The 14,351-nt window shown below is 36.5% G+C and overlaps 1 protein-coding gene across 19 annotated transcripts in view; it reads left to right on the top strand.

Annotated features, from left to right (window-relative positions):
* LOC309884532 (potassium voltage-gated channel subfamily KQT member 1-like) overlaps positions 1 to 14,351 on the top strand; it is a 527,319-nt gene that overhangs the window by 97,974 nt on the left and 414,994 nt on the right. For all 19 annotated transcript variants that reach the window (XR_014318640.1, XM_082773603.1, XM_082773607.1 and 16 more), the window contains one exon: positions 10,545 to 10,659. Coding sequence is in view for 18 of the 19 variants with exons in the window: in XM_082773603.1 (XP_082629729.1) it covers positions 10,545 to 10,659 (115 nt within the window). In the remaining variant the exon portion in view is untranslated. The remainder of the gene's footprint in view (positions 1 to 10,544; positions 10,660 to 14,351) is intronic.

The following is a 14,351-nucleotide window of genomic DNA, read 5'->3' as shown; positions in this document are numbered from 1 at the left end:
TTACTATGCTGGGTCCTCTTAAAGCTAATCATTTGAGTCTCAAAAATAGGTTCAAGTCTTTTTTTTTTTTTTTTTTTTTTTTTGGTGTGTGTGTGTGTGTGTCAGGAAAAGCTCGGTAGCTTATTTGTAATTAAAATAAATTTAAGTAGAACTTAGAACATTCTAAATAACTCCTAATAGCAATTCCTCATAAGCAATGTGGAAAAAGTGGGAATAAAGTATGTATTAATAGTGAATGTGCATACTGAGCTGAAATACATGAATACATGGCATGAATTTAGTATTAAAGTAAATGTTTTAGGTTGGTTTACAACGTTTTTATAAAGATAATATATCATGAGAGTTTTGTTTGTGCTTATAAGCTGTTACCATACAATTTCTATGATCTAGAAATGTCTTTCAAAACTTCGATAGCATTGGGTACGCATAATAATGCCCATTTAAAATGTCTTTTTTATATTTCCAATTTAGAATTTTACTAACAACAATTTACTACTGTAATATGTCTTCACATGCAACATTTAGCAGTTATGTATTCAGAACAAATGTATTTTGAGATAGAAAGGGAGTATTCATAAAATACCGTTTCTTCTTTTCATGTGCAATATACAGCATAAGCACAACTGGAGATTTAATTCAAAACCATTAAAATCTACTGCAGTCAGTATCTAAGAATTTTTTTTTTTCTGAGCTTGCTTTAAGATTTAGAACAGCCATATCACCATTTTTCTAGTCAGTACAGAATAAGCAGATTGGTAAAAATGTTGTGTTTCTTGAATTCATGACTAACTGCTAGTTAATGGGAAGTTTTAATTGTGTGTTGCAAAGAACTGCATTAGACCAGGAAATGGTTGGTATATTTCTCTGCAATTACAATAATTGGGTTTTGTTTTCTTGTGAGTCAAAACATTGACAAAAATTCGAAGATGTTTCCAATATTACCGTCGCTGCAATTTGTGTGCTTTGACCATTAACAGTCATGAAAAATAAAAACGTTTTCAGACTGGTTTATTTTCTTTAATAGCTACACTAAAACTGTACTTCCTTTTTAAAATAAACATTTTTACTATAATGGCAGTTCTGAATCCCATAATGGAAAGTAACTCTATTTATATTTCATGATATGTTCCCTATGTGTAATTCTAAGAGTTTGTATGTGTTAAGGGCTCTCCCTGCAGAGTTAACATGCTGCCAAATTACATTTCACTGGCTGTTAATTGTTGCATTTTACAGTCAATTCTTCTTGTCTTTTAATCTTAAAAAAAAAAAAAAAAAAAAAGTTGTTGTAGAAGGATCACTTTCAAAGCTATTTTTGTTTTATTTTCACAGACTGCTCTTACTTTATTTTGTTCTCCAGAATAACTGAACTAGTAGTTCAGTAATATTAGTAGCCTTAGTAAGTCAGATGCGTTAGCATAGGTGATTTGAATTTAATCATGATTGCTGATCTCTGAACATATATGTCATTTCCAGCTCTGAAAATGTGTTCAAACCTCTGTGGACACAATGATTGTCCGAGATAACTGTGTGTGTGTTTGTTTTAAAACACAAAACAATAATAATAATAATAATAAACACCAAAAAACATGACTGCTGTTTCAGCTAGGAGAAGAAATACTTCTCAAAGTTGAAATGGGTCAAAGCACTCTGCTGTAGAATACCGAGAAATGTTTTCTGGACATTTAAATACAATTTTCCTCGTTAGATGGTTTCCTAAAAGTACCCAGTCCATATTCCTCTTGGACCACTTGTGGTAGCTTTTGGGTTTTATATATGCACGAGAAGTAGCTTGCTGCTGACAGATGTCAGCAACTAAGTCTGTGGTGTTTCAGCTACCAAGTGTTAATGGCAAACATAAACCACCGTGACAGAATTGGAGCTGTTCCGTGCATTTGCCTAGTTTTTGAGATGTTTAATGCAAGACTATATAGCATTAAGCTAGTAGGTTTGCAAAGAGGGAGAAACAGAAGAACTTTGTGCAAACGCTCTTGAGAGTCCTGATAGGAAACAAGGAAATCTACTCTCTTTGAAAACTGATGTAGGTATTTCTTGTTCATAAAATTGATTTTATTCAGATGGGGCAATCTGCTATGTGGAAAATTAATAGCTAAGCTGTATCCTCTGTGTAATTCACTGTGTGTCTCTGAATGCTTCTCCTCCCTCAGCCCAGCTTCTAATCAGGAAACTCTGTTTCCTGCATCCTCTTTGCTCAGTCTTAGCCATTATCACCATCCATATGAATCACATTCATTTGAGTTACAAAGCCTGCTTTTTTTCTCTTTAGGAGAAATAGTTTTCATTAAAAGAAAAAAAAAAAAAGGCATTACTTACAATTTTCATGAACAGAACCCAAGAGAGAAGAGGTGTTGAAGCAAAAAAAAAAAAAAAAAAAAAAAAAAAAGAGTCAGCATTTAGTTTTATGTCCTCATAGCAACCTAGAAAGAGCTAGCTACATGTGATGGGTATAGTCTCTGTATCTTAATCTGAAGATTAAGAAATAATTCATCCACAGAAATATTTTGTCTCTTGATAATGGAAAAGTCCTTTGGGGTTCAGCATAGACCTACTGTACTCCGACAGCTTTGTTGTTGGGCCCTTTTAGTCCAGTCAGCTCAGTAAGTTAGAGGACAAAAGTCCTTACAGGTGAATTTTGATGTAGCAATTGGAGGCCATAAGAGCAAGTTATGCATAGCCATGGGAAAAGGTATTTGGCTGGCAGACTTGTATGTACTGCTGAACTGCCACGTGCTTTCTCCTGAGAAAGGCAGGAGGCTGAAGGGAAACATCCAGGCAATTGAACCACATATCTAGTCATATAGTATGTATATTATTTGCCAACATGCAGTGTGACGAAATGATGACAGTGGAATGACTTCAGCTCATTCACAGATAGCTGCATTTAGAGCCATTTCAAAAAAGAACATCTGACACTTTTTTTTGGAACAACTTTCTGAGAAGATATTAAAAACAGCTTCCTCTAGGTTTCTGTTGCAGGTCATTCCTGTGAAGAGAACCAAAAAACAGTCCTAGGCATGACAGAACCAGAAAGGTAGAATTCAAAATTGCTGGATTAGTAGCTCTTCCTTAGCAACACAATTGTTAGATGTTTAATCAATAATAATAAAAAAAAAAAACAAATAAATCTATTAGTGTGTTCAGATTAAATTGGCCAGGGAAAATCCTTTGTTAAATTACTGCTTTGAAGGGGACTGAACTGAGCGCAATGGAAATCACAGCTCGCTGTCTGAACAGATACAGTGGCACCAATTCTGCATGCTTCTATGCTCCATTAATCTCTGATTCTCTTCTGACAGGTCATATCTGAGTATGAGGAGGTACTTACAACTCTTTGTGCAATTGGTCACTGACCACTTTTCTGAATCTATCAACAAACCTGCTTGTCAGTTAATGCCAAACATTACACAGGTTCAGTAGTATGGACATTCACCTGTTCTGCAAGTTTTTTTTTTCATATAAAAATACCTCACTAAATGTTCCAGACTAATATGTTCAATTGAAAAAAAAATAATGATTTTGTGCTGAATGTACTTTTTCTAAAGTAGTCCAATATTTATGGTATTATAGAAAATGATTTTGCTTGTGTGTGTGTGAATATGTTGCATCCTTGTTTGTTAGGTCTTACAAGGATGTTCAGGCAGTCAGGTAGATAATAGCATCTTCATATGCGTTTGAACATGTTTCAGTGTTTTCTGTCTGCGTGTTTTCCAGTACTACATGCATTTGTGATTTTGAATTGTGTTGGCACTCATTTGCATCTCTGTGTTGTCCCATTAGACATGTAATGAGTGATCATGGTTCCCTGGAGTGTAAGTCAGTATGCAATTTGGCCTACAGGCTTATCTAAACAGAAGAATGTAAAACAAATATAGTCAGCATTAGTGTATTTTGAGTGCTGATTGTTTTAAATCAGATACACAGGAAACCAGATGTTGGCATTTATCTAAAACACTTGCAGCCAAACATGTAACTAAGTACAGGAGCGATAATGCATGGCACTTTTGGCATATGCTTAGCAATTTGTAGCAAATATGAATCTATTCTTATTCATTAGTTCACTTTATGAGTTAGTCCTTTATTTCTCTTCCACTTTATAATAGATGTTTTATTCATTGTGGTCTGATTCTACAGGCTTTCAGTCAGCAAAATCAAATTCAGGGAGAACATTGTCTCTACTGAAAATAAATTTAGATGTCTAAAATTGGGGACATACTGTGCCTTTTTTTTTTATTTATTTTTAATTGTAGTGAGTACTTGTAGCTATCTGAGCTGTGTATGGGACAATCTTAGTATTTGATATTTTCAGATGGCTTACATTTGAGTACTCAGGATTTAAAATCCTACATTCAATGCCAAGATTTTGAACATTTCATATGAAAAGCTAAAATAAAAATTGCTCTTTCTTATTTAGGCTAGTAATGAGTACACTCCTGACACATTAGTTTCACAGTAATAATGAAGAAAAGGTCTCACAATATAATTTACATAATGAAATGATTCCATCTATGCTAATGGTATATTTTGCTGTATTCTTCCAAAGTGACTGCTCAGATAAACCTGGACACCATTTGACTGCTGAACTGAAAAATAATAGCAGATTGAAATCTTTTATTTGCAAAGGCAGGCTGGTAGTCAGGTGCCAGACATTTATAGACCCCTTGTCTTTCATAAACCATTCAGTTTCTTGTTTTATGTGGAAAGTAAAAATTTGGAAATGTTTTGGTCTAGGTCCAAAACTAGTTTGCTCTCTACACAGCTTTAAAAATGGCAATTTTCAGGCAGTGAGGTGATAAGAGTTCTTTCTGCAGGAAAGAAGACAAGGAACAATGCTGCAATATCACAGGTAGTTTGTCCCTGTGGATGGAGGAAGTATAGTAACCCCATGCATTTTCTGTCAATGTACAGCCTTACATATAAATTAAACAGATCACATTCATGTCTTAGACATTCATTATATAGAGTAGGAGAGCCTGGTGTTAGGAAAGAGAATGATTTAACAGTACAACTTCAGATCTGAAAGTTGTTAAATAGTTGACTGGCAGGGTCAACTTTTAGTCTGGGTTGAACCTATATAGCATGCATGTAGAATTAAGATACATGCATTATAAATTTAATGCAGATCTCAGAGACTGGACTGACAGTCATTTTTCAGAGAGGCCTCTTTTTCTCTTCCTCCATTGACTGTTAAGAAATTAGAGCTTTCTGATTTAGGCAGTGAATTTTGCTCACTGAGTGAGCAAAAATTAAGAAGTTTTCTTTTTTTTTTTTTTTTTTCTTAGAGCTATGTCATCCATAGTGTATGCTATGCACATTTTCTTTTAAACTGATAACTACTGTGGAAATAATTTAAGAAAACAATGAAACTTCTTTTGCAAGTGCATATGCAATTTAAGAAATTAAACTGTACTGAATGTCTGTTGTACCAGAAAACTGGTTTTAGGCTCTTGAAAGAAAAAAAATATCTAGACATTTGATCTCACTGTAAAGAAGCTGATAAGCTTTGTTTTCCATTGCTAAATATGTAGCTTTATTTACAGATCAAATTGTTTCTTTATTTTAATATTTCATTTGAAATTGTTAGTAAAGAAAAGTTTTATTAAAGCCTACAGAGTGGTTGAGGTATCAAAACAAAACAAAAACAAACAAACAAACAAACAAACAAACAAAAAGATGATTTGATAGACAAGGATCTTAGTTTAGATAAAGCTAAGTGGCATTGCAAAAATCTCTGGGTTACATTTGGGTGTGTTTATTATGTTCTCACCATTTTAGGAAATAGCATTAAATAAAAATAGAGAAGTGTATGAGGCTTACGTTTTTTGCTGTTCCATTTGAGTTGTTTTGTTTTATGGATTCCCATGTCTGTGATGTTCCTTGTATGGTTGTAGATATTCTATTTTGTATTTTCAACTCGCTGTTTACAACTGTTCATGCTCAGAAAATATTATAAATCTTGTAACTGAGTAGGTACAGCTTTTTCATGTCATAAATAGGGTGCAGAAAGGAAAGATGGCTTCTCTTCTTTCCTCCATATTTTTTTGCTTCACTTCCCTGCTTTTCTACAACAGAAAAACAGGATTCATTTCCCATAAAGTCAGCCTGGAAAAGGAAAGCTTATTAAAATAAATGTAGAGAGGGAAGATGTAGTTGTTCTGGCTTGGTTTGCAGCTGTTACAGCCTTACCATATGTAGTAGCTGGACCTTATAACTTTGGATTTTATTTCTGGAAAACATCACTGCCATGTGTTGAATGTATTTTAATGCTCCATGTTTCCTCAAAATGAAAACATTATCATGAATGATTATTATGAATTACTTCATTGCTCAGAAGCTCATGGCTTCTTGACATTCAAAAAATGTTTTCATTCCTTTTTGTGCAATTCAGGGAATTTTGATTTATGATTGAACATTGCTGTTTAAATGACTTTTGGAAGTTCACTCAGGGAATGTGACAATTACTTCAGAAAATGAGTTGTTTCCAGAAATAAAGTTTCAGATAAGGTAACTGCTTATGACTCTGCCAGTCACCTTAAAGACAGAAGAATATTTAGAACAAGGGATATGATACTTGCATTTACAATTGATTCTGATGTTTGGATGTGTGGATCAGAAAACATTATTAACAGGTTAATATTTTAAGCAGGAACACATAATTAAGGGGTGGTAAAAGCATAAAAGTATTTAGTATTAAGTAGATCTTATTATTAGGATTACAAAGATAAAACCCATATTGTCTTATAGCGGCTTAATACTAAACAAAACATGAACCTGAACAGACTCCAACCTGAGTCAAGTGTTTCTGAGAGTAGTGGGAAATCTTCTAATATCACAGTACAAATGTTAATAGAATCAGAGCTGTGATTTCTGCTTGAACTTGCTGTTCAGGAATAGCACTTCTATGAAAAGCTCTTCTTTCTGTTAGTATTTGTGGATGCTAGGGGAAGGTTTTTGAGATAAATCTATTTTGTAACCAAACATGCAAAAAAATTATTATGCCCACAGATCTGTGTTGGGAGCATGGTGGGAGGGTGGGGAAGGGGGTAGGCAGAGAGAGAATGTCTGTGACATGACACAAATACTTAGTTTTATGGAGCAAAGTGGACGTCTTCCATTCAACTAATGAAACGAGGTATGGAGTATACACTACAGAGCTTCTGTTGTATCAAGTATATAATCACAGCCCAAAGCATTGTCTTTTTCAAAATGATCGTAGGAATGAAACATATGTGCAATATCTGTGGGGTGAGACTTTCATAGATGATCATAGTAAAGTCTTCATCAAACAGAAAATTTGCCTGTGTATGTCCCCTATGTAAAGAGGGAACAAAAGCTTGCTGTGATTGAAGATTACCAAGCACCAGCTGAGACCATTAAGCACAGGACTATATTTGCCACATGACTGCAGGTATACAGTCAAAGAAGAAGGGGCTCCAGGTGACCCGTGAAGTAAGAGCACAGCTGCTTTGTAGTGCTCAGCACAGAATGAGGAGAAAGTGTGGGATTCAGTACTGGCATACTACTGTCATATCTCTCTTCCTATAAATATCAAGTTATGGGGCAAAAAGCCAACGTAGTACTGAATGCCTCTCATAGAAGGAATTAGCAAGCAAATGTAAACAGTTGAACAATCAGTTTTCTTTAAGAACCGTGGATGCACATTGTGGACAGCAGTGTGTTGAGACATGGACACTTCCAACTGATAGTGGAATAAATGGTGGATTGCGATCCTGGGCTTCAGGAGAACAAACTTTGGCCTCTTCAGGGATCTACTTGGAAGAATACCATGGATAAAGGACCTAGAAGGAAGGGGTGTCCAAGACAGCTGGTCAATATTTAAGCATCAATTCTCCCAAACTCAAGATTGGTGCATCCCATATGGTAAGAAGGCAAGCAAAGAGTGCAGGAGACCTGCATGGATGGGCAGGGAGCTCGTGGAAAAGCTCAGACAGAAGAAGGAAGTTTCCAGCATGTAGGAAAATGGGTAGGCCACTTGGGAGGAATATAGGGACACTGTCAGAGTATGCAGGAAAGGCCAAGGAGGGAAGTATGTTCCTACGAGGAAGGCCAAGACCCATTTGGAATTAAATCTGGCAAGAGATTTCAAGGACAAGAAGGGCTTCTTCAAATACATCAGTAGAAAAAAGAAGACTGGGGAAAACTTAATAAATGAATAAATAAATAAATAAATGAAAATTTCAGACCTTGGAGACAAAGAGAGGAAGTCTGGAGAAAAGAGCACATGCTCTTGGTCGAAGAGGGTCAGGTCAGAGATCAGCTAAGCAAACCTGATATCCACAAATCCATGGGTCCCGATGGCATACACCCATGGGTGCTAAGGGAGCTGGCTAATGTTATTGCTAGGCCACTCTCTGTCATCTTTGAAAGGTTGTGGATAATAGGAGAGGTGTCTGGGGCCTGGTAGAAAGCCAATGTCATGTCAGTCTTCAAAAGGGCAAGAAGGAGGACCCAGACAACTAGTCAGCCTCACCTCCATCCCTGGAAAGGTGATGGAGCAGCTCATCCTAGTGGTCATTTCCAAGCATGTGGAGGATAAGAAGGTGCTCAGGAGTAGTCAGCATGGATTCACCAAGGGCAAATCATACTTAACCAATCTGATGCCCTTGAATGATGAGATGGGTAGATGAGGGGAGAGTGGTGTCTGTGGTCTACCTTGACTTCAGCAAGGCTTTTGATACGGTTTCCCATAGAATCCTGGTAGACTCACTCAGGAAGTGTGGCCTAGATGAGTGGATGGTGAGGTGGATTGAGAACTGGCTGGATGGCAGTGCTCAGAGTGTTGAGCTCGGTGCCACAGAGTCTAGCTGGGGGCCTGTAGTTAGCGCTGTCCCCCAGGGGTCGGTACTGGGTCTGGTCTTGTTCAACTTATTCATCAACAACCTGGAACAGAGTGCACCCTCAGCAAGTTTGGACACAAAGTTGGGAGGAGTGGCTGATACCCTGGAGGGCTGTGCTGCCATTCAGAGGCACCTCGCCAGGCTGGTGGGATAGGCTGAGAGGAACCTCATGAAGTTCAACAAGGGCAAATGCAGGGTCCTGCACCTAGGGAGGAATCACCCCAAGCACCAGTGCAGGCTGGGAGCTGGGGGCTGACCTGCTGGAGAGTAGCTATGCAGAGAGGGGCCTGGGAGTTCTGTTGGACAGCAAGCTGACCATGGGCCAGCAATGTGCCCTTGTGGCCAAGAAGGTCAACGGTATCCTGGGGTGCATTTGGAAGAGTGTTGCCGGCAGGTCAAGGGAGTGATCATCCCCCTTTGCTTAGCCCTGGTGAGGCCTCACCTGGAGTATTGTGTCCAGCTCTGGGCTCCCTGGTACAAGAGGGACATGGAGCTACTGGCGCAAGTTCAGAGGAATTCTGAGATGATTAGAGGACTGGAGCATCTGTCATATGAGGACAGGCTGAGAAAACCGGGCCTGTTCAGCCTGGAAAAGAGAAGACTAAAGGGAGACCTCATCAATGTATATAGATAGCTGAAGGGAAGAGATCAGGAGGATGGAACCAGATTTTTTTCAGTGGTATCCAGTGAAATGACGAGAGGCAGTGGGCGCAAACTGAAGCATAGGAGGTTGCGGCTGAGTATGAGAGGGCACTTATTTATTGTGAGGGTGACAGAGCTCTGGGACAGGTTGCCCAGAGAAGTTGTGGAGTCTCCTTCTCTGGACATATTCAAAACCCACCTGGATGCCATCCTGCACAGTGTGCTCTAGATGATCCTGCTCAGCAAGGGGTTGGACTAGATGATCTTCAGATGTCCATTCCAACCTCGGCCATTCTGTGAACTCGGACCTGTACTTCATGGAGACGAGTATTTGCTCAAACTTTTTAAAACAATTGTTTTTCATGACTTACAAGGCTAGTTGCACTTTTACAGTCTGAGTGAAATCCTTCATTTGTTGGTTATTGTATATATTCTTAGTATGTAGTGAAATTTGTAGCTTTCCTCTGCGTTGAACTTAAGCAGTATGTTCAAAGGGGCAGTACCATCTTTGTTATCCATTGTAGCTACCCTGCTGAGTTTCCTGAGTTCAAACACCTGAGGCTTTAGCCTGTGAGAATTTTTGAACAGGGATGAATACAGGGATCAAATAAAGTACTCAATACATAATGCAGTTATATGATGAAAACAGTAAGTTTAAAGAAGGATTTTAGAGAAATTTAACAATACATATCAGGTGATATTAACTGCAGTAGTGAAAGTCTGAATATTTCCATCTATTGGCATGTCCACATTAAAGTTATAGATAAGGTGAATTTCTGCTTACAAGTAGGTAGCTCTCAAGAAGAAAAGGTTGTTTTGTAAGAGGTTCCTGTGTATTTGAACTGTATATGTGCACTTATGTATTTTTGTATGGCATATGTTAAGCATTGATTTCAGTGATTCTGACCAAAAACAGCCATGTGACATATTAGGACTATTTCTCTAAATTACTGTACAATATCATAAGGGAAATAGTTTGTATATGTTGTCACCCTAATGTATTATGATCTCTTTGATTTATTTGTGCAGTGAAAAGACGTTTAGAAGGGAACATCCAAGAAATGTCACGAGCCAACAGCTTCACTGATGACATTGACCTTATAACAGAAGAGTCACCACTGCCAGCTGTATCTGATGTGGCACAGTAAGTGGAACAGTAGCTTTCAGTAGCTTTTTAATTGATAATAAAGCACATTTGTTTTTGCGTTGTATTAGTGTATTTGTCACTGAATAAAAGGAGTATTCTTTGACAGCACTTTAAGTGATTATGAGTTTAGATAACTGTATGTGAATGTTTCTATAATATGCTTAGCTTTAAGCATATTGGAAGTAGTCAGACGTTTGCAAAGAGAATTGTCATATAATGGGTGGCTTACTGTCTTGGTGTCTTTTTTTATTTTTTTTATTAATTATTTTTTAAACAGATAACAGTTCCTCATGCTGTGTTTCACAGAGAGCCTTATGCTTTGTAGAATTCTGAAGTGCTCCTAGTATGTTTAATCTATAAATTGACTGGAAACATGAATTAAATACTTATGCATAAATACAAGCTGAAAATGTAAAGTCTACGTTATGTGTAATATTGTAAGGAAATTATGTTGGAAAAATACGAAAATTGAATTATTGAGGAGATACTGATAGTGTCTGGATTGACCAGAACAGAACGTCCCCATTACCAGTAAGTTTGCTGTAATAGTTGAGTGAACTTCTAGGTTGCTTGTCTCAGATCAGGGAAATGCTTATCGCACTGTTTCTTGAAATAAGTATGTTAGTATCTGCATGCAGAACACCTGTTTGTGTTTTGATGGGATCTCGAGTAACCTTGATGTTTTTTTTTTTTTTTTCTGTGCAATATACAGAGGATAGAGATACAAGGGGATAGAGAATCTGGAGTATTTCAAATTTGAAGTGGAGCAATATAGAAAGGCCTGGATGGACCAATGCATCTAGATATCATTTTCAGGCTTTATGTTATATGCAGAAACTGTTGCAAACAATGCTGGTGAATAGAACTTGTTTTAGCCATAATGTATGCCCTGAAGACATAGTAAAGCTGATGCAGCTTTGTGAGGATCTAATTATTGTTCAGATGTTATACTAATGTTGATTTAAAAACTTGCCAGAGTTAACACTTGCAAAAGAGCATGGAAATGTCATTGGGAAAACCTTCCAGTAAATGCTTGAATATAAAATTATTTTTTAAATATTAAGATAAACTTTTATTGAGTTCTTTCAGATAGAATGTTGGAAAAGATCTTGCACATCTGTCCCTCTAGTGGGAGATAAAATCTTGTGTCAAATTCATGCATATGTTCCACCTATTACTGGGCTAACAAATTGAAGGATACTCTGCTGCTGGAAAATTTTAATGTTATTTTAGTTCAAAGTTGCCCAAAAGAAAAATAAGAAATAAATGTACAATGTGTTTGTCAATCTAACAAAAAAAAAAAACAGCGTATTAAAATTAGTAAAAAGCGCAGGTCAAAGAATGTTGTGCTCTAAATTCGCCGACTTGTTCATTTGATTCTTACTATATGATAGGAAAATGAAACATTTACAAGAAAAATGGAATTGGAATTCAGAGCAGTGTGTGGGGCAAGACAGAGTGATTAAAGACATTTGCAAGCACTTTATAGGAGAACCAGTACGTGTTGTGAGCTGTTGTTTTGACTTCAGACCACTAAGTTAAAGGTGCTGAATTTGTTTTTGAAAACAGAGGTCAGCAGGGTTTAGCCATGGAGTTGGTGGAAGATTCTTGAGGATATTGTAAAAAACAGTTAAGTCATTTGGGTGATTTCATGTCCAAAGGAAAATTTTTAAGGCTTTATGAATCAAAAAAAAAAAAAAAAGTTTGAAAACACCAGAAAAAAAACACCTCTGGAAAACAAAATTTTAAAGTATATATTTATGTTCTTATGCCAGCAAGACAGGATCAAGAACATCAGCAATGACAGAGGAAACTGTTTTGCATGGAAATGGCATTACATTCTATTGCTGTGTACTGTTTATCTGTTTATTCTTAATTCGCAGCGGTAGCTCTGGTATTCAGAAAAGGGTAGTCTACGGATTTAAGAGAGAAAAGTTTCACACTATTAATTCTATTTTTTTTTTTTCCAGTTTTTATCCATTCGAATTTCCTACTGCAACTATCCACTGAGGACTAGATTATCTGACTTATTTATTTTTTAAGCTATTCCATATTAGTTCCACAGGATGGACATATGGTGAAAGCTTTCTTCACCAGAAGTGAGCAAAGTTTGCTTTATGGCATGCTTGTCATCAGGCTAATATTCAGTAGACTTATTTCCAATCTGAGAAAGGCTGAAGGGCTTTTCCCTCAGAAATAAGGTGTTTAGGAGCAGAATGCCAGAAAAATTAATGCAGCATGCTTCCAGGGGAACTTAGATGTAAAGAAAGCATTGAGATTTGTATTTCCTGGAGAACAGAAGAAAGGTTGTAAAACTGTTAGAATTTTTGTGGTTTTATTTTGTTATTATTTTAATGATATCTGCATAAGTTTCTTCACTCCCAGCAACTAAGATGTCAGGTATGGGAGGTGACCTGATGATAGAGGGTTCTTTAAATTTGTTTGACACCTGTAATGCTCCTAGAGATCCTGGCTGGAACACAGGACTGTGCTTGCTAGTTATGGTACAACATCAGGACTCCAGTCTCATGTTCTCTGACCTCCTGTGCAAATGTAGTGGGTTAAACCAACTGCATTTTACTATATGTGAGAGACAGTCTTAGGTTCCCAGGACAGAAATGAGGGCAAATGAAATGGGGTAAGCTGTTTATAAGTGTTGCTCTTAACGAGTATGTTTTGGCAGTGTTGGCTGCGAATTAATATAATACTTTTCTGAGATACAAAAGTGTGTTTGAAGTCTAGTAGGAAAGCACTGAGGATGAGGGGTAGAAATGTCATGAACTGATTACAAGGATTTGTGACAATTCTTTTCAGGGGTCCCAGAACTATCCCAGCTATGTTGGAGGATATTTTAGGGAACAAATATTGTTGCTTGTCTTCAGACAAAGATAATTATTGACAGCAGTATTCAAGACAAATTTGAAAGCGATGTTGCTCCAATGTGATTGCTTTTTGCATTTTTTTTTCTTCATATGATTACTTTCAGTGCAGGTAACTTATAGTGATTATATGTCTATTAAATCCATGGTAATTATACTGTGTTTTTATGCATGATATCGTGGTGCTTGTAATTTCACAACATGGTATTTTGGTCTAAATCAGAGAATTATGAATTGTTGCATTCAAATTATGCATTTTAAAGTCAGCTCACTGCAAGCAAAGATTTTTGCATTTGGAAAGAAACATAATATTATTTCTCCTGCTTAGTACAAGAAAAATTGGTTGTATTATGTGTTATTCTGTACAGTGCATCTTGCAAACTGCTTACATTTCTAGCTCATGTTAGAGTTAGAATGTGTTTCTCTTTTTTGTTTATTTTGTGTAAAATAAGGAAAGGAATAGTAGAAAGCTAACCAAATACATGAAAGAAAATATATAAATATGTGTAGTATTTTCAAGTAATGTGTTTCAGAGTTTAAAGTAATATACTGTCAATTCATTAATTCCTTTTCATGTGAACGTCATAAAAATATAAACAGAATGAGCCTGCAAATAAATATTGGTACATTAACGATTATTAAATTCTAAGAGGCGTTACATATAATATATGTATGAATTTCAACTTCTGAATATCCATAATGAACTTTAAGCGTATAGAAAAACATATCCAAAGTTACAGATACACAGATACAGATGCAGATCCAGATATAAGTATATCTAAAAAAGGAAGCCAAATTACCATTTCATGT

The sequence above is a fragment of the Aythya marila genome, assembly GCF_965140915.1.
Source record: "Aythya marila genome assembly, chromosome: 1".
Classification (NCBI taxonomy): domain Eukaryota; kingdom Metazoa; phylum Chordata; class Aves; order Anseriformes; family Anatidae; genus Aythya; species Aythya marila.
The sequence above is the reverse complement of the archived record's forward strand: the minus strand, read 5'-3'. Positions and strand labels throughout refer to the sequence as shown.